The sequence below is a fragment of the Mesocricetus auratus genome, unplaced genomic scaffold (assembly GCF_017639785.1).
Source record: "Mesocricetus auratus isolate SY011 unplaced genomic scaffold, BCM_Maur_2.0 Super-Scaffold_100004, whole genome shotgun sequence".
Classification (NCBI taxonomy): Eukaryota; Metazoa; Chordata; class Mammalia; order Rodentia; family Cricetidae; genus Mesocricetus; species Mesocricetus auratus.
The window spans coordinates 45,575,495-45,595,334 of record NW_024429189.1 but is presented as its reverse complement, the minus strand read 5'-3'; the positions used below and the strand labels follow the sequence as shown (position 1 = coordinate 45,595,334).

Genomic DNA, 19,840 nt, shown 5'->3' with positions numbered 1-19,840 from the left:
AACACACAAGGCCAATGCGTTGCCATGCTTGCCCAGCGCATGCTCATGTATGTGTACCTATGTGCTTTGAGTGCCCTCTGCCTTTTTTCCTTTCTGTTCTCACACATGTCCAGAATGTCCATCATAGATTCCAGAGCTCCTTATTATATATGTATATCTTATATTATTTCTACATTTTCTGTATATTTGCAAATACTGACTGAATAAAATATCTTGGTGAAAACCTATTCTTTCCAAAGTACATTTACAGTGATTATAATTTTAAGATATCAGAATGATAGAAGCAACCAGTTTGTCTGTTACTCTGTTTACCACTAGCATCATAAGTAAGAATATAATTACCTTTTAAAAACCTTTACCACCCCCCCACACAGGCTTTAAGGAAGAAAATGGAAAAAGTTAATAGTAAAACTTCTGATTCATTCTTAAGTTATCCAAGTAACAAAGTTAACATCCTTTTGGAAGCCATGGAGGATTTGCAAAAGCATGTGAATGACTTTGACAAAGTTGTGACAGACTACAAGATGAATTTGGACCTGACTGAACATCTCCAGGAAGTAATAGAAGAGGTATTTTCTTCTTATTGTAATTATATTATTTCTGCAATGTTACTCAAAATATGTATTGTCCGGAGCATGGTGGAGAACTCTTTAATCTCAGTAGTTGGAGGCAGAAGCAAAAGATCGCAAGTTCAAGTACAGTTTAGACTCTGTAGTAAAACACTATCCTGCTTCTTTTAAAATGCTATTCTAAAAATTATTTATTAATCTTTATTTTTATTTTATGCATGTGGGTGTTTTATCTGCATGTATGTCTCTGCACCATATATATGCAGTGCCTGTGAAGAACAGAAGCAGGTGTTCAATCCCTCTAGGATTGGAGTTACAGACAGTTTCGACTTGTCATGTGGGTCCTGGGGATCAAACTCAGAACCTTTGGAAAGGCAACCAATGCTCTTAACCACTTGCCCATTGCTCCAATGCTGTGTTAGTTATAGCTGCCATGAAAGCCCTGGTCATGCTCCTTTTCATTATTGCTTTTAGGTTAATTCCCAAAAGTTGAACCACCAGGTCAAAGGGAATGAAAGGCAGCCACAAGGATTTTGTTTTTCTGCATCATCTAGTTGCTCTTCAGGAAACTTTGATTAATTTACTTCTCCCAATACCATAAGGGTTTCCATTTCTTCATAACTTCAACTCAAATGTTATAATCACTGCTGGAAATCTGTTTCAACTCTTAAGTATTATATTTATTTCACACCACTTGATAACATTTCAAAATAACCTGATAATGGGATATCCCATGTACTTCATTACTGGCTGTAACCTTGGTTACTGGCAAGGGGATAGTTGTAGTCCACCTAAAACACATGAGGTTTAACAAGGTCAAACCATAGCCTCATATTTTATATCAGAGAAATCACACCTGAGGGTTTTGACTGTCCTTTGTTGCCTGTTACTCTGAAATATCTGAAAATATCTTTCTGTCCTGCTAATACCATGTAGTGTTTGGACTTAATATCACATTGTGAAGCAGCTGATTATTCTTTGATACATGATGATGAAAACAGCTTGTCACAGAGTCCTGTTTTGCTATGTTTTTACTTAGCACAAATGCATTTGGCCTGGGACAGACATTCCTCCTGTCATAGTTATTTATTTTTAGTGAAAAATTGTTTCATACCTCTACTGTGCTTCGAAATAATGACTAGTTCTATTTTATGAAGGTAGAATTCTTTTCCGTGAATTTACACTCAAAATTTCATTCTGAAATGAAAATGTATCATTATAATATTACTAAGAAAAAATTTACTTATGGATTTATTAGTAGTATTTGTTGATTATACTGGATTTTGAGTATTATCCAACCAATGTTTGAGTACCTTTTAGTATCTAAATGCTTTTGCTTCTTGCTCTTAAAAGTCATACAACATTGCTTTAGGAATTATGTTTTAGACAAATCTAAGGCACAAGAATCAAAGTTATTTCCCCACTTTTGCTTTCTAATTGTATTAATGTATATTTCTTTAATTATGCTTTAAAAATTTGTGCCTTGGGTGTCTTAGTTAGGATTTCTATTGCTGTAAAGAGACACCGTGACCATGGCAACTATTATAAAGGAAACCATTTAATTGGGATGACTCACTTAAAGTTTCAGAGGTTCAGTCCATTATCATCATGGTGGAATATGGTTGCATGCAGGCAGACATGGTACTAAAGACGTAGCCGAGAGTCCTACATCTTGCAGGCAGCAGGAAGTGTCTCCGTGTCATACTGAGGGAAACTTGAGCAAAAGAGACCTGAAAACCCACTCCCATAGTGACACATTTCCTCCAACAAGGCCATTCCTACTTCAACAAGGTCCCATCTCCTAGTAATGCCACTCCCTTTGGGGGCCATTTTCTTTCAAAATGCCATATTGGGTCTCTAAGTGAAAAGGTATATGACTATGTGCTGATGCTTTCTTTAATATGACTTGGAAAGTTTAAGGCTATATGGACAAGTTTGAGGAAATCAAAAACCGAAATGTCATTCATTGATCAAATATGAAGAACTTCAGAACACATCTCTTTAATTTGTGATTCCTTTCATTTGGATATAGTGTAACTTTTGGTATGAGGATGCAAGTGCCACAGTTGTAAGAGTTGGGAAGTATTCCATGGAGTGCCAAACAAAGGAAGCTGTGGAAATCCTCCACAGGCAGTTCAACAAGTTTATCACTCCTTCAGTGCCTCAGCAAGAAGAAAGGATTCAGGAGGTCATCGACCTTGCTCAGCGCTTATATGGTGAGTTCTCATTTGATAGTGATTGCTACTTAACAAGTCAATACTGAACCTAATCAAGCAGAAAGGAGATCAAGGCCCTCACTATCCCCACCTATTCTGAAAAAGTCTCAAGATGCATTCACATGCAGCAAAAGTAAGCAGAAGGGAATAGAGGGCAGGACTTCCCACAGCAGGAGAGGAAGCCTGGGTCTAACTCTCTTGTATCAGCCTCCTTCCCTGCGCACTTTGCATTCCATCCTTGCCATTCTTCTCCAGGGCAATGAAACCGGAACCACATTCTATAGACAAAGAGTATAATATCCACTAGAGTGACTCCTTAAGTGTGAGAAGATCCAGTGCTAGCTGGCACAGATCTTACCATAAAGGTCATCAACCTCTTGTTTCCATGAAAGTCTGATTTGCAGATTTGAGACACAACTGGCAAACTCTTCCTCATCTTCTTCTCACTCTGTCACTTCACAGCTGATTTCTTCTCCTCCATGGTGAGGAAAGAGTGGAAGAAGCCAAGCACTTTTTCTTACAAGAAGTCCCTGACTGACAATGCTCGAGGCCCTGAGAGAGCAGTTCTGTGACTTCTCTGATGTGATCCTGATAGACACAGGAAATGGCCAGTGACCAGGCAAAGGCAGCCTAGAGAAAGACATTAGTAGGTCATTCAGAAAGTGGCCTCTGGCTGCCTCAGGCTGTTCCAGGCAGACATTCAGTCTATAGCATCCCGGCTCCCAGACAGACACAAAATGCTTAGCAACATAGAGTACACTGAATGCCTAATAGGAAACCCTTGAGAATAAATTGTTTATTATTTTTCAAGGAAAATAGTAAAAATAGCAAGAACACTAAAATATCAGCTGGGAAGCTAATGAAAAGTGATAGGTGTCTCTCTTGTCGTGGGTGGTTACTATCTAAGCATGTTAAAAAGGAAGTCTTAGGGCACCTAAGCACTGTGGATTTCTGTCTTGATTTTGCTTTCCATATGATAGTTTAGACACTTCTTTGTCTGTTTTATGTGCTGGTGGGTAAAGGGAGAATATAATATGCTGTATTACAGTGCCTGTTCAATGCCAAGACATAGTAAGTACTCACAAAGATCCCATCAAGTCACATTCTTCTACAACCTTGCAGAGTTCTGGGTCCTGACTTGTTGACTGCTCTGGCCCTTATTAGTAACTGATATTTGTATTAGTTATACTCTAGTGAATTATCCTAGAAATCTCACCTGTCGTCTTAGCATCATAGCATGTACTGAGGGCTCACTAACTGCTGCAGGAATCAGAGAGTAGTTGAACATTATGATCACAAATATGGATTTTTATGCATTTCCACACATTTAGCATGGAACCTACACGCCTTTTAAATTATTTTACTTATTTATTTTGTGCCTGTGTGTGTATGAAGAGTGTGTGATATATGTAGACTACACAGACCATAGCACACATCTAGAGGTCAGAGGACAAATCGCAGAATCACGTCCTTCCTTCTACCAAGTGAGTCCTGGGAATCAAACTCAGGTCATCAGGTTTGGCAGTAGACACCTTAACTTACTCGCCCCTCCAAGAAGTTATCCATCTTTTAGGCTGCATTACACAATTACTTTAGGAATAAGAAATAAAGCCTTGCAGATGACAAAAGCATTACTGATCCCTGAACCTGTGGGAGTGAGTTCTCCGCCTCCACCATGTAGATGTCAGTGTTCTATCTTGGGTCTCCAGTCTTGAAAGCAAGTGCTTTTACCTGCACATCCAATCAGGATCCAAATTTTTAACACAAATAAATTTATCTCAAAAACTAACTGTGAGTGCCTCCTATGCATCAGAAGCTGTCCCAAGGGTTTATGTAGAAAGCAAGTATGGTACCACCCCTACAGGCAAGAAACAAGGTCTAGGCCTAGAAGTCACTGCATAGCACATGTTTGCCTTGTTATGTGTGTAACTTTTACCTCCTATGACTGGTGTTATGGGTTGAATTTAGGGCCTGTCATGGTTAGTTTTGTTCAGTTTGACACAAACCTAAACATACTTGGCAATAGGGAATCTCAGTAGTAATTTTCTCCATTGTATTTGCCTGTAGGTGTGTCTATGGGGGCATTTTATTGATTTCTGATTGGTGTGAGAGAGACAAGTTATGCATGAGTAGTGTCACCCCTGAGTAGGGGAGCCTGAGTTGTATAAGAAAGGTAACTGATCAAGCTGAGCAACCCAGCCTGTGGGCAACATTCCTCCATGGTTTCTAATTTATTTCCTGCCTCCAAGTTCTGCCTTGACTTCCCTTAATGATGGATTGTAAACTATAAGCTGAAATAAACCCTTGCTCCTTAGGATGCTTTTGCTCAGTATTTTATCACAACAGCAGATGAAAAAACTGAAGAAAACTAGGATACAACCTCAAATATACCAAGTGAACCTTGGCCATTGGGCTACATCCATAGACCAGCATGAGCATCTTCTTTTAAGAAATGTGTGTTTCCAGCTATTGCTGCTTTTTACGTTCGATTCAGGGTGGGGGTGTGTGCCTGTTGAGTTGCCTGAGTTCTTCTGGACTCTAACCTCTCATCAGATGTAAACCAGTGGCAAATGTTCTATCTCATTCTGTAAAGTGCCTCTGCTCTTTCCCAGGTTTAGAAGAAGGGAAGAAATATACTGAGAAGACTGTCACAAGACACAAGGAGATTCTTGAATCTATTACTGAATTATGTGGGTCTCTCATGGAGCTTAAAGAAAAACTGAAGGTAATTTATTCTTTCTAGAATATGCATTATCAAGTGATATAAATAAAAATGTGTTAATCAAATGTCTTTTGGTGCAGAGATGTTCTAATACAAATTCTCAAGAGACATAATGTGCACATTTGTTCCACAGCATTCCAACATAATTATCTGAGGGTTTGTGATAATTAACCCTGTTTCTTTCCCATCACTGCAGAGAAAAATGTTGCTGGGAATGAGGGCTAAATTCAATTAAGGTGTCTCATTTACATTTCCATGGATCATATCCTAGAGGATAAATGTGTGCCGTTAAAACCAAAGCAACATTTGTATTTAGGAATCTTATGTTTATATTCATAAATAATAGATGTAATAGTTTTTCTTACTTCAGATGATGGCACCAAAGAAAATAACACTAATAATTAGGTATTATATTCATTGAACATTTAACATTATGGAAGTATTAAGGTAACCTTCATGTAATTAAAATGAAATGATAGGTAAAATGGGGTAAATGCTTATGATCGCTATCATAGACAAAAACCAATGAAAGGAAAAATACATTGTCATGCTTAAAAATGTTTTGGTTGATGCTGATTTTACAAATTACATAGAGTGGTTTAGGATATCACTAATTGCACAGGCTCCAGATCACAACTCAGTTGCCTTGGAATATCGTTGGGTTACAAGTTGAGTAAATGGTTTAATCCCCATGTGACTTTCTAGCCTCCTAAATGGAAGCCACAGTGGTCCAGAGGCTTGACTGTGAAAATATCCCATGTGTTAATCATTGCTGTGTTCGTGCCTGTAGGTGAACTTGTAGTTCAGGTAGAAATATATCTATTTCAGGGCAAATATTCTTATGATATTCCATGTCATAAATTTGAGTGTTTATTCAATTTAGACAGTCTGAGGGAATTTTTAATTCAGTAGTTATACAACCAAGTTACCTTTGTCTTTCTTTTAAAACATTTAGATTTTTCAACTTATTTTCTTTCTGTCATTTTATACCACACTATGGTGAACATACTTGTGCTTGTGCTTTTCATTCTTTTGTAATGTTTTTCTATTATTTACATATAAATTCTTTAAAGCAAAAAATGAATAAATGAATAGAAAGTACTAACGATTCGAATATATAAACCAACTGACCTTTTATAATTATTTTACAACTGTGAAGCCACTAGTAAGGTATGAGTGAGTCATACATCTTGCATTATCCTTGTTAGCACCCACCTCTACTTCCCTCCCTGGGGGTCTGCTTCTCCGTTGCTTTCATGTGTAGGCTGACAAATCCCCTTTCTCTGACTCTGCTTGCCACCAACCACAATGCCAACTTTTATATTGTTCATCTTCAGCTGAATGAAACCTTGTCTTTCCAAATGATATTCCTTCCCATCTTTTATTCCATGGCTCTGTTCTTGAAAGAGCTGCTCTCATAGCCTGCCTCTGTCTTCTCATTCTTCACATCTTAAAGACTCCCTTCAGTTAGAATTTTACTCCCTCTTGCATTTTCAGTCTGCCATTTAGATTCTTTTTTATCCTACTTATGAGTTCCTTGATTCTCTACTGGGTTTATTTCCCCTTCCTAAATATGGCTGTACTCATGTCCTTCCATATTCAAAACCCTTCACGAGGAGACCTGTCCATGGCTTTGTGACCTGTGCTTCTGCATTCCGTGCAAGTTCCTGTCTCACATTACTTAGTGTTTCTGCTGCTAGACCTGTACTTCAAACACATGACCCTTTATCAACACCCATATTTAAATAGAAATACCCGTTTCTCACACAAATCTTCCTTGCTTCTCCCTTGCTAGTCTCCCATAACTCTTGTGATCTTTCTCACCCATCCTAGTCTGTTTCAGCTGCTACATTAAACAATATAAACCTGGTGGCATTTAAGCAGCAGAAATTTGTTTCTTGAAGTTCCAGAGGTCGGTAAGTCTGAAATCAAGACTATGGTGGTTTGACACCCAGGGAGTTCCTGCTTCCTCATAGTCACCTCATTCCAAACTTATGAGGTACAAGGGCAAATGGTCTCTCAGGTCCCTTCTGCAACTTCACTAATATATTTCTGGGGGTCCCATTCCTTCTTAAAGGGAGCTATTATAAAGAGGATGCACAGACTCCTACAAAGCATAGACTAGTGATAAAAAGTGATTCCATTTGTATAGAGATTTGATATTCGAAAAAGGCTTGTATGCATATCAACTCCAGTGATTTTCAAGGACCCTTGAGATGGATATATGACCTCTGTTGTTTGTTAGTTTTTTGGTTTGGGTGTTTTGTTTATTTGCTCATGAAATAGTCTGTCTCACTATGTGACCCTTGGCTGCTTTGGAACTCACTATGTGGATTAAGCTGACTTCAAACTCCCAGAGACCCAAGTGTCTCTGCTTTCCTAGTGCTGGGATTAAAGTCTACACCATTGTGGGTTGTGTTTGCCTTGTTCCAGAAGGAAGATATGGGTCCAAAGAGGGTAGAGATGCTGTCCCGGGTCTCCACAGTTACTAGTAATCAGCCTGGAATTTGAAGTAATATCTAATTTAACATCTAGAATTCTTTCCACAACAGCTGCCATTGTGGTATAGATTTCAAGTGTGTATTAGTGCCAAGTGGCTCACCCAGTAATATGAACCAGTTTCATTTTAGAGTTGAGATTCAAAGCTGAGTTTTCCCCCAACAGGTTCTCCCCAAATTCTCTGAGCCAGTGCAATGTGCACTTTGGAGAGTATGCCTGCATCTATAACCATCCATTGCCACATTCCATGTGCAACAATCTTCTACTATAATATAACCACCACTTTAAAATCATGTATTCTGTCACTTGGAGCACCTGTTCCTTGATTCCTCATCACAAAATCTTGGCCCTCATGCTGCCTCCCTGCCAGTATGTAAAGCCCCACTACCTCTGTGAATAAAGCAAAAGGGCTGAGAAAGAAATCAGAGAAACATCGCCCTGTAAAATAGCCACAAACAACATAACATACCTTGGGGTAATGCTAACCAAACAAGTGAAAGACCTGTATCGCAAGAACTTTGAGTCTTTAAAGAAAGAAATTAAAGAAGATAGCAGAAAATGGAAAGATCTCCCATGCTCTTGGATAGGTAGGATCAACGTAGTAAAAATGGCAATCTTGCCAAAAGCAATCTACTGACTCCCATAAAATTCAGGAACAAGTAACAGTCACAGGGGACAGCCTGTGTTCCCAACTTTTCTCTTTCCTTCCTCTTTTCAAGTCTGCTTGTGTGGATTCTCTTGCTCTCCTCCTCATTCTCCTGAGACCGCATAATTTCTTCCTCACTGATGCTCTTCAGCCCTCTAACGGCTCAAACTGTCCTACGCAGTTTTTCCCATCTCCAGAGATGTTCATTCAGGAGTATACTATTGCTAATAGTCACTTCATTCTCTGCAGGGCCTTTGAACAATTGGCTTTACTGGCAATGAGCTTTACTAAAGGGATGAGGCAAGAGGAGAGCTGTGAGCTTGAAGGAGAACATTGGTCTCCTGTGGGATGCATTTACGGAAAGGTTGCTATTGGCTTATGGTGTTTTTCCAAGTGGTTAGCATATAGGATTAGTTCTTCAACTTTCCTGGCTCAAGCTCTCACTAAACTTGCTTTTTACAGCAGGGAGATGTTCCAAAGATGAACCCAGAATTGGAAGCTTTCCATGATAATTGCATTGACCTACTAAAGGAACCAATGAGGAGTGAGCAGACACCTTTCAACGAAAAAAGTGAGGTAAGGTAGTAAAATGTTTTAGCTTCAGCTGTGTGTTACTTTGCCTTTGAGATTTGTTACTATTCATTTAAAAGATAGATCTGTCTTACCCATCAAATCAAGTCTTCCAATATAAACTCAATATGAATTTTCTCATCCCTATCATTCCAGCTTGGTCATTCTCCTGTTTCTTTTTGTGTCTGCTCTACTAAATCCTGAAGCCATAGAATTTCACAAAAGAAGCATGAGAATTCCTGAAAACACCATGTTAGCCTAGGCTAGTTCTACTCTCCTATCTCTTGCTACCATCCCCATTATCCTTTTAGTCAATCTTATTTCATGTTATTTACTTTTTAGAGTAAATATAGATTTTTAAAAATTGTTTTACACTACCCATTAGGAAACATTAACACATAAAAATAGGTAGTATCTTCTTCCCATACACTAACTACACATGACATTTCTAGGCATCTGCACTAAGACACTGAATCCAGCTGAAATATAAATGCTACTTAGACAAATGCTTCAACCTTTTGTCATATACCTGTAAATTAGAACAAGTGACAAGGACTACAAATACTCACAGATACAAATCTATCACGCTTTCAAAAGTCTTGTTAAGTTGCCACATCCTTCTGGGCCATCCATGCAAATTTGTGCTAGCTGCTAGATTAGTACAATGACAACTGATTGGAATAATGAAGAATAGTATTAGATAAACCACATTATAAAATATATGAATTTAACCAGGTGTGGTGGCACATGACTTTAATCTCAGCATTTGGGAGGCAGAGGCAGGCAGATCTCTGTGTGTCCAAGGCCAGTCTGTTCTACAAAGTAAGTTCCAGGACAGGCTCCAATGCTACACGCAGAAACCCTGTCTCAAAAATAAAATCCATGATTTTAAACATTTTTGACCTGGCATAATAACATTACTTTTTAATTCTGTGTTTTTAATAAAGACTCAGAAGCAAAAATCTTTGCTGTTAAAGCAACCATACACATGGTTTATTTTATGCCTAGTAAAAAGTTTTTATCATGCTTCTATGTATTCTTATTAGAAACAAATGTCTTCAAATAAAACAAATACAAGTAACGAGTAACTGTTATTTTTAAATAAATTAAAAGAGAGGCTAACTAGATCAGCAGTCATTTACAATGCAAGTGAAGGTCCACAATTATAGCTGGCAGGAATTCCCATTGACGTCACTTCCTACCCAGCTTGCTGCAGCCGGTACAGACAGCATAATGAAAGTGCAGTGGTAATCTTCATTTTCATTTTCAAGCAGCTCAGTCACCCTTAGACTCTCACTGTCTCTACTGTTTGCATATAGGTCAGGTATAATGAATCCCCAAAACTTCCAGTGGGCAGAAAACAGAAAGTCCCAAGTAGATGCCTGGAATCACCGTATTCAGTCCTGATACCCTTATGCACTGAATCGTCCTCAGAAAATTATCTGAGTTGGGAAAGGACAGTTCTAGTGAATGATTATGAGAAGATGTTTATCACAGGAGCTTTCTCCTAGAGATAGTAAAGTGCTTCTCATTTATCCTGACCCCAGATGTGACAGATGGCATTAGACGATCCCATGATGCAATGTACGCAGCACTGCTAACAGATTAGTGCTGGCGTTTCATCCCCAGGCTGGGTGCTGAAGCTAAATCCATAGCAATATCTGAGAACTCCTAAGGTTAAATGGCAGCACAGAGTATTAAAAGACTTGCCTAAAGTCATGAAACTATTTGGTAGATGATGAGGCTTTGTGCACTAGGATTTAGAGGTATAGAATTTAGTACAGGGGGAGATTTAACAGTCATCTGGTCAGATCCTGTGGTACAATTGAGGAAACTGAGGCAAAGAGAGATTAAATATATTTCCCTCCATGATACCAGAAACTAGTACCAGAAGCAGGCAGACAGCCTGCTCAGTTTGAGTTTCAGAAAATACCTCTTCTACAAGACCAAGGACTTTCCAGGGAACTAGACCATAAACGTGAGTGGTTTGGGTGCCCATGCTGAACCTTTCCTCCTTGTCCAGCCAGCTGTTTCCATGAGGATTAATAAACAACAGGATGAAGGTGTCTCTCTTCCAGGCAGTTCAGTGGAGCACTCTTATAGACTGGGAGGACAGCCCCTGGTTCTTCCCATCAGATTGTGGCCCAGGTGTTAGACACTGTAGAGACAGATGCCTTTAGAAACTCAGAAGAGCTAAGTGTTCTCTTTACTTTTCTGCTCTCTTCCTTTCTCATGTCATGCCAAGTGTCCAAAGGTCTTAGGTCCCCTCTTATCTACCCATGAACCTTCCATGGATCTTCCTCCCAAATACCCTTTATACAGAAAACCATATGCCTAATATCTTTATTTGCTTCCCACTAATCCCACCAAATCTTATTCTCCCTAAGGTAAGAACACCTACTGTATTGTGAAAGATATTTTGGAATGTAAAGTGTATGGTATTCCTTTAAATGTGCAATGTGTACTTCTCCCTATGCAATTTACTTTAAGGATCGATTCTACTCACTTAGGTCGATGGGTCTACAATATGATTATATTCCATTCGAGAACTGGCCCTACCCACAGGCAATGACCGTAAATCCAAGTTATTGTGCCAAGCTGTGCAAATTAAAGTTCAGCAGTCATGCCAGACATATGAACCAGGGTATTGGTGTAGAATTAATTAAAAGTCAGTTTGTCATTAGATATATAAATGCCTAGAGATCTTTAGAGGAAAAAGTACACAGAGAAGATTAAAAAACTAAAAGCAGGGAGCTGGGAAAAATGGTTGAGTCAGGAAAGTCTTTGCCACTCCATCGTGAGGATCCATTCAGATTCCTAACCATGTAAAAAAGCTGAGTACCAGTGTGTGCCTGTTAATACAGGAGGAGCATTAAGGCTTGTTGGCCAGCTAGTCTGGAACTGGTGAACTGCAAGTGTCAAATAATAATAATAATAATAATAATAATAATAATAGCAACAATTGAGGAAGGTACCCAGTATGGACATCTGACCTCCATACACACATGCACACAAGTGAGTTTATACACATATATAAATATATGCATACCACGTAGACACCAAAACAAACAAATGAAAAACTCCAATAGCTGAATACATCTGAGTAAATGGTGGGAAAAGAGAATTAGCAACAAAACAAAGAGTATAGTGAAAGGTATAAGAGAAGCAAACTTGGAAACAGAATTCCGTTTAGCAAATCAAAGCAGAATTTCCCACCTATTTTTCCAGAAATCATCAAAATGATGCAAGTGTCTTGTAGAAAGATGAATTTCATGCTGGGAAAATTAGAAAAGATGGTCAGTAACTGTGAATGCTTAAATCTTTTTTCACAAGTGAGAACTATATAGATTTAGAAAACTATACCTCAGTGAGCTTTGAAAGTGGCGATTGTAACGTTTTACAGTGACTCGAAACCTGCCTGCCCAGTTCCAGGTTGATCACAAAAGCAGAAGGGCCAAGAGCCAAGTGGATTTTGTCAGAAAGGAACATTTATACAAAGCATACTGTATTTTATTTGCTGAGATCATTCCTCTGTGGGTAATTCTTGGTTACTGTCATAGGCAGAATTTACTATGCTTTCAGGAGATCATTTGTTTGATAAACACACTCTTGGTATCTTCCTTAAAATAACTGAAAAGAAAGAGGAACTGAGTAAGTATTTGATCATGAGAGAATTTTACCCATGTCTGTTAAGAGCATCTCATTTCACTCAAGGGCGTTTTGGCCATGGGAGTGTGGGATTGTTCACAAACAGACATTTGAAGTTCAGTGTGCCATCTTAAGCCTTGATGCACCATAGATTTTCATCCTGTACTGGCTGGCCATCACTGTAGTGGGAAGCTGGGAAAAGAAGTGTGCCCAACTAATGAAAGTTTGGCTCTCCTCCTTTGAAGGGAACAGATACCTTGGGCATCAATGGAACACAGGAAGATGAACTTCCCGAAGACTTGAGGCAGTCCTCTCCTGACAAAGAGGGCAGTGCCCAGCGTCTGACCCTACTGGAAGACATGCTGTCTGGAGAAGAATCCGAGTGTATCTCATCTGATGACATCTCCTTGCCTCCACTGCCAAGGAGCCCCGAGTCCCCTCTGGCACCATCCACCATGGAGGTAGAAGAACTTGCCAGCTCTTCAGCCATGGTCCTCCACATCAGTGGCTACGGGACACACACAGGGACTGGTGCTCTAGGCAAGCCCCAGGAATCTCTTCTTCCACCACCCACTGCTTTTGCTGATGGGTGCCATAGTAAGAAAGACACATTTACAAGTCACTTTGAGAGGCCCTACACACAATTCCAAGCTGACTCCTCATTAACCCCTGAAGGATCAGTAGAGATGAGTTCCAAATTACACACCAGTGTGAAATGTCCTACAAGCATGCCTCATGAAGTGCACGACAGAGCTTTACAGCAAGGCTCCCAGGCTCAGGAGAGCTCGCTAGAAACCCAGGAGAAAGTGCATGCTGATTCTAATGTCACTAAAACCCAAGACAGGCTGCATGACTCCCCTGATGTATTCCTTGGCCTGGGCTCTCAGTCAGACACCAGCAGGAGGCATGCGGGTCCCCAAGGAGACAGGAAAGTCTCATCTGCAGAGAACAGTGTGGTCAGCCTAGCTGGCCAGGCGCCTCATTTCTCCAGGCTGCTGTCCAATGTAACTGTCACGGAAGGTTCCCCAGTGACTTTGGAAGTCGAAGTAACAGGATTCCCAGAGCCTACACTGACATGGTGGGTAGCCTATAATGACAAACCATAGACAGAAATAATGACTGCCAAGAGTTCTTGTAAAGTGTGGACTAACCTAAAGGTTTAGTGCTGGCTGACTAACCCTCCCGACACACTCAACTCTGCATGATTTGATCTCACATCACATCTCAACTTTCATTTAACTAAGTCTTTTAATACCCTTAGGGGGAAAAGCAGCCATGTGAAATAATGATTTAACAGTCTTCCAAAGCATGGACATTGATTCTGTTTGGTTTCTTTCCATTTAACATTCCTCATTTCTAATAATCAGGTCTTGAAATATCACCCCTATTGTCTGGTTCTACATTGATATGGCATTTTCTTAGTTTAAGATCCTTCAGGCAATTAAAAAAGCCTAATAGGTTTTTTTATTTTTCCTTCATTCATTCATTTAATCTTTCGAACGGAATCACGGGTGCCACCTTTGTCATATTTGTTTTGCTAAGGTTCATATATATATATATATATCTTTAGTATGAAAGGTGAGCTACTTCTTTTACAGTTACTCCAGGTGGCTGATAATAAACTCATTTTTGAAAAGTGATGTATTAATTAAGCTGTGAAAAATGTGACCTCACTCTGGACACGTCGTTGCCTTTTTGTCTTGGTAAAAGTAAACTGTAACCTCAAGGTTCTAAATCACTTGCCATGAGTAGCAAAGCTGTTCTAGCATTTTCTGTGGGGAATTACTTTTAAACCTTCACAAAATTTCCATCCTCAAACAGATGCATTTGAGAACAAACTAACAAGTGACAATGAGTTTATATTTATAGGCTAAGTGTACTGTATTTTACTTATCAGGAGTTTTCAGTAAGATTTGTTGTTTTGTTTTGTTTTGTTTTTTTGCATGCCCCACTGATGGTACTTGACTGGTAATCCAGCTTCATACAGAATTTAGGAGAAAACTTTGGTGCTCAAATAGTAAGAGAGTCTGCACACATGTGAGTGCAGAAATTAGCACTTTTTTGTTTTGTTGTTTTTACAATTGCATGTTTTTCACACTTTAAAACTTTTGTATTTATGAATTCACCAGATATTTATTTCATAATTAAATATTAGTTCACCCCCAAGAAAGATGCCGTCTGAGGTGTTTCTTATTTTTCTCTGCACAAACAAGCAGCTTCATTAGGGCTAGTACATATGGCTGAAGAATTGTGGCAACGTATGTATTATTGAAGAACTATTATAAGTTACAAAAACGGAAAGCCATTTTCCCATCAGCTCTAGAGGAGGTGGGCCTCTGAACTCCTGGCAGGCTGTCGGGGCTGTGCACTCTCAGGACACTCTGGAGATGCAAAAGCCTCACTTAGGCAGTGTGGACAGAAACTGAGTCTAGGAGCTGGACCAAGTATGAGGACCCAGTCTCATAGTAAAAGCTCATAGAAGAGCACCAGAGATCTCAGCCCTGGGGTGGTGGATACAGTAACTGAATCCATGAGCTCATGTGGGGAGACCCTGACTCAGGCATTAACACTCAGTGTGGTAAAGGAAGACACCTGACACGAGCATGTGGTCTCCACACACATGCATCCCATGTACAGACACACACGTAGTAAATTGACTTGCATTTCTCATCAGTCCCTATATGGAAGAAAGTGTTTATAAAGACACATGTGGAACATGAGAAGTAAATTGTTTGCTGCCTAAAATGATCCAGGTAAGTGTTCATTCATGTTCAGAGAGAAATTTTAGGAATAGGTCATTTATAGACAAGAGGTAATGTCACAAATGCCTTTTATAATGAGGAGTCATCATCTTCTAATTAACTTAATTCCCAAATAACATGAGCTCCTTCCAGTGGGAGTGGTGTGAATCCCCTTCTTTGACATTGTGCCTTTGGCCTGCTGGGGGGCCTCCGCTATGTGAACACAATGGACAGATGAGTGTCACTTCTGTACAGAGGCCAAGCAGAGTCACAGCTGTTGCTACAAGCTGCAGATAGGGTGAACCAGGCTGGATATGCGTGTGCCATGTCACACTCAAATAACTGTTGCCACAAGCAAATGATGTCCCAGTTTGACTAGATGGTGTGTGTGTGTGTATATGTGTGTGTTTTAAAAAATGTGGGGATGTATGAATTTTCATCTATAATATCCTGTTAATTGTTATCGTAGAACTTTCAAAAACACCATCTGAGTCAATCAATATAATTTTGTGGCTACAGGTTGATAGACAGTCTCATTGGCATCTACTATAGCTAGATGATTTCTGTTACTAATGAAGAATATTGCATTGGGGATGGGCCTGATTGGAATAGGTATGAGAACTTGAAAATGATAGAATCAAGAAGTGATCCTGACTTAAAACTGACTCTCTGCTTTAGGTTCAAGAAGGGCCAGAAATTGTGTGCAGATGGACACTTGCAGGTTTTGCACAAGGACACAAAGCATTCGGTGTTCATTCCGAAGGTATGTGAGGCAGACGCTGGCCTCTATATGGCTCAAGCCCAAAACTCTAGTGGCACCCTGTCTTCCAAAGCCATCCTCCATGTGACAAGCAACCTGGAGCCACCAATCACAAGGATAAACTGGGTTGTGCTGTGTGTCATCTATGTCTGTGTGTCACTAGTGTACTGGCTACTTGCACAGCAGTGAGGTGTTGGCATCAACGGACACCTTTATGAGCCTAAAGGACATTATGGTTGCTTATTTTCTCCACATCACACAAAGCATCCCCCACCAATTTATCTCCAGTCTGGACACCTTGTTTGTTGACTAATATCACTGCTAGGTGAAATAATTGCATTTTCTCTATTGTTTAATGTATTTGGGGAACACTGAAAATTATGTCCAGTGTATAATAATAGATTTTGTACTCCAGGAAGAGAAATATTCCATGTAATAGGCTGATTCCTTGTTTAAAGACATGTGAGTGCTCACATCAGCATAGATATGCGATCTAATTTTCAAATCTAAATGTTCGATAATTTCTTTTTAACTGTGTTCATAAATATGTCTTTGTAGGGAGTTACATCAAACTGAAGTTGTGATTTTCAATACTGCATTAGCTCTCCTTTAATCGTGCTTCTCATGTCTTGGTCTTGTTTACCGAAATACATTCAATGTTGTGTCAACACACTCAACATTCCTGAGTCTGCGGAAGTCACTACCATTCCCTCTGTTGCTCTCTTGGGCTTGATGTTGGAGACCACACATGCCCATCAGTGTTAAAATGGAGTTTCAACCTTTCTATTAGCTCTGTATGCCATTGGGTCGAGATTGATCACAGGCTACAGGAGGGGACCAAGGGTCTCCTTGTCCTTCCACTGCTCTGCATTAGCCCTTGTGTGCATAACTGTAGTCGGTTCCTCCTGCCTCTGCTGCTGCTGCTGCTGCTGCTGCTGAACACTTGTGTAGCCAACTGCAAGGCATCTCAGTGCCTCACTTTCCCGTGTGGAAAGGGAGCTCATCTACCTCTTGACAACTGAGTCTTTATTTCATGTCCTGTGGTGATCTGGCCTGTGGAAAAGTGTTCAATGAAGACTCATTATAATGCTTGGTGTGATTTGCCATCTTGCTGCTCATTGCCCATTAATCCCCTGTCAATGCTGATCTTTTGGAATATTAAATGAAAAGAGCACTGTTAATATGTAATTCCCAACTACTCCCTTGGGGGAGGGTGAGACTGATGTTCTATGAATTAGAGTTTAAATTCCTTTCTAACCTCTTACATCTACATCCTTTTCAAAGACTTGATGTTAACTTCAGGAGGATATCATTAAGACATTTTAGGGGACTCTGGGTAAGACAGAAGAAGACTAATCTAGCCTTCTTGTGCAATTATCACTGTAATGTTGAAGAATGTTATATGGCTTTTGGAAATGCATTATTCAGAATGGAAGATCATCTTTTTTGCTTCCTTTGAAAAGGAAGTGAGGCATTTGTTTTTATATTTTAAACTGTGTCTGTCTTGCTAAGGTAAAATCTTAAATTGAAAGAGTAATTTATTACAGATTTTTTGATGATGGGGAGAAGTTAAATACCTTGCTAGAAGACTGTCTACAAATAATCAAAATATTTAAATATAATATAATCAATGTTGTATTAAAAAAGCTACTGAATGTTGTGGAAGATGAGAAATGTCAAGTAAAAAGCTGGCCTATTTTTGTGTGTTGCATATTCAGTTTAATTAAAAAATTAAAACTGTTTTCTTTCAAGTTTTTACAGAAAAACTTTTAAAATCTTATGTATACAGAACATCTTGGGGACCTCAAACTTTTCACTCTTATTTTGTCCAACTTGAAGATTTTTCATATCTTACCTAACTGTTCTGGCCTATGTGGAAGCTAAACAATAAAATCTGCCCATGCCCAAAGGAGGCAAGCAAGTAACAAGTTCCGTTCCATCACACTTTGTAGTGCTTATTAATTTGATGAGGTATTTGTTCCAATGTCATCACCCCAGTTGCAGTTATGCTTGAAGATTGCTAGAGCATGGGAAGTGCAAGCTCTCTTTACCTGTTTCACTTCAGTTAATGTCCTTCCTTCAGGGAGCCAAGTGATATAGACGTTCATCATGATATATGACCCAATATAGCATGGAAAATCCCCCAGGATGAACATTTGTATGTATGTATGTATGTATGTATGTATGTATGTATGTATGTATGCATGCATAAGTTGAGCCTATATATTAGAGAAAAATCACTATGTGGATAGTCAAGGTATAGTTCTAACAGCTTTGTATATATCTCATACATCCAAGGAATGAGTGGACTATTCATGCATCAGTGAAGAATTATGCGTTAGCCATGAGACTGTTCTTCTAACCATGTTTTAATTCAAAAATCTTAAGTATCAGCCTCCTTTCTGATGGACTCTATCTTTACTGAAGAGTTCCCATTATAAAGGTGGATATTGAAATGTCAGGCTTAAATTTAGCCACTGATAACTTGCCATGTTCCAGTAAATAGCCTCCCACCCATACGTCGGCAAGCACTCCTAGGTAAACTTGGTGGGCCACACGCAAAAAAAAAAGTGAAAATAACAGAGGAACTTGTTGGAAAGAAGGGTTTTAGCAGAAGAGGAAGACAGAGGGCATGAAAATGGTGGAAACTCATTATATACATGCATGAAACTCAAAGAATTAAAATAAAACGTGAGAAAATTCAAGTGAGGCTTGAATTACTTTTAATATAAATACATAGTTTATATGTATTTCCTGCTAGAAAATATTATGACAAGTAATATAAAGATATTTCCAAGAAGAAGATTAAAGTGTAGTGAAAGAGAAAAATGATATGTGTATGCTTACCACTTCAAAGGAATTCAGAGATGTGAGATTGGAGTTGCTGATAAGGGTAAAAATCATGGTGTGCAGTTCCAATATTCCAACAAAAAGATGTATCAACATTGGGTGATAGCTTTACACACTTAGTTCCCAAATACATTTACTACAGGAACCCTTAATTTGAGTTGCTGGATACTTGGCAACATGTAAAGTATTTGAAGATCATAACTTCAGGTAGATTGCTGTGTGATTTCCCTCATGCAGTATGCAGGTCTGTCACTGCCTAGCTTAACATCTGAAGCTCCATTTTTTCCACTCTCCTCTCTTCCTTCTCAAAGCGACATTTCCTACCAGCTTGTTATTTTGTTGCACTCTTCTTCTCCTAGGCGCTTCTTTGCTGAAATTCTTTTGTTACATTCTCCCCTGTCTTCCCATGGCTTCATTACTGCCCACCCCCATCCACAAGACACTAGGAAGCCTTCGACCTACCCAGTCCAGGGTAGACATTCCTGCCATGTGCACTGTCAGCACCTGGCCTGTGTCACTCACCTAGATATACAGCATAAGAACCACTCATCTGAGTATCTCAATAGACTGAGGTTCCTGTCAGCAGGGTGCATGACAGACCTATCATGCTTAAGGAGGA

The 19,840-nt window shown here is 39.4% G+C and overlaps 1 protein-coding gene across 2 annotated transcripts in view; it reads left to right on the top strand.

Annotated features, from left to right (window-relative positions):
- The window catches only part of Ccdc141 (coiled-coil domain containing 141), a 160,737-nt gene extending 142,627 nt beyond the window's left edge, over positions 1-18,110 (top strand). The window contains exons 19-24 of one of the 2 annotated variants that reach the window (XM_040745675.1): positions 375-569; positions 2,602-2,785; positions 5,398-5,510; positions 9,118-9,228; positions 13,116-13,948; positions 16,290-18,110. In XM_040745675.1, the coding sequence (XP_040601609.1) occupies positions 375-569; positions 2,602-2,785; positions 5,398-5,510; positions 9,118-9,228; positions 13,116-13,948; positions 16,290-16,560 (1,707 nt within the window). In that variant the 3' untranslated portion in view covers positions 16,561-18,110. Of the gene's footprint in view, positions 1-374; positions 570-2,601; positions 2,786-5,397; positions 5,511-9,114; positions 9,229-13,115; positions 13,949-16,289 lie in introns of both variants that reach the window. The other variant, XM_013122082.3, reaches the window with a different exon arrangement.
- Positions 18,111-19,840: the final 1,730 nt, after the last annotated feature.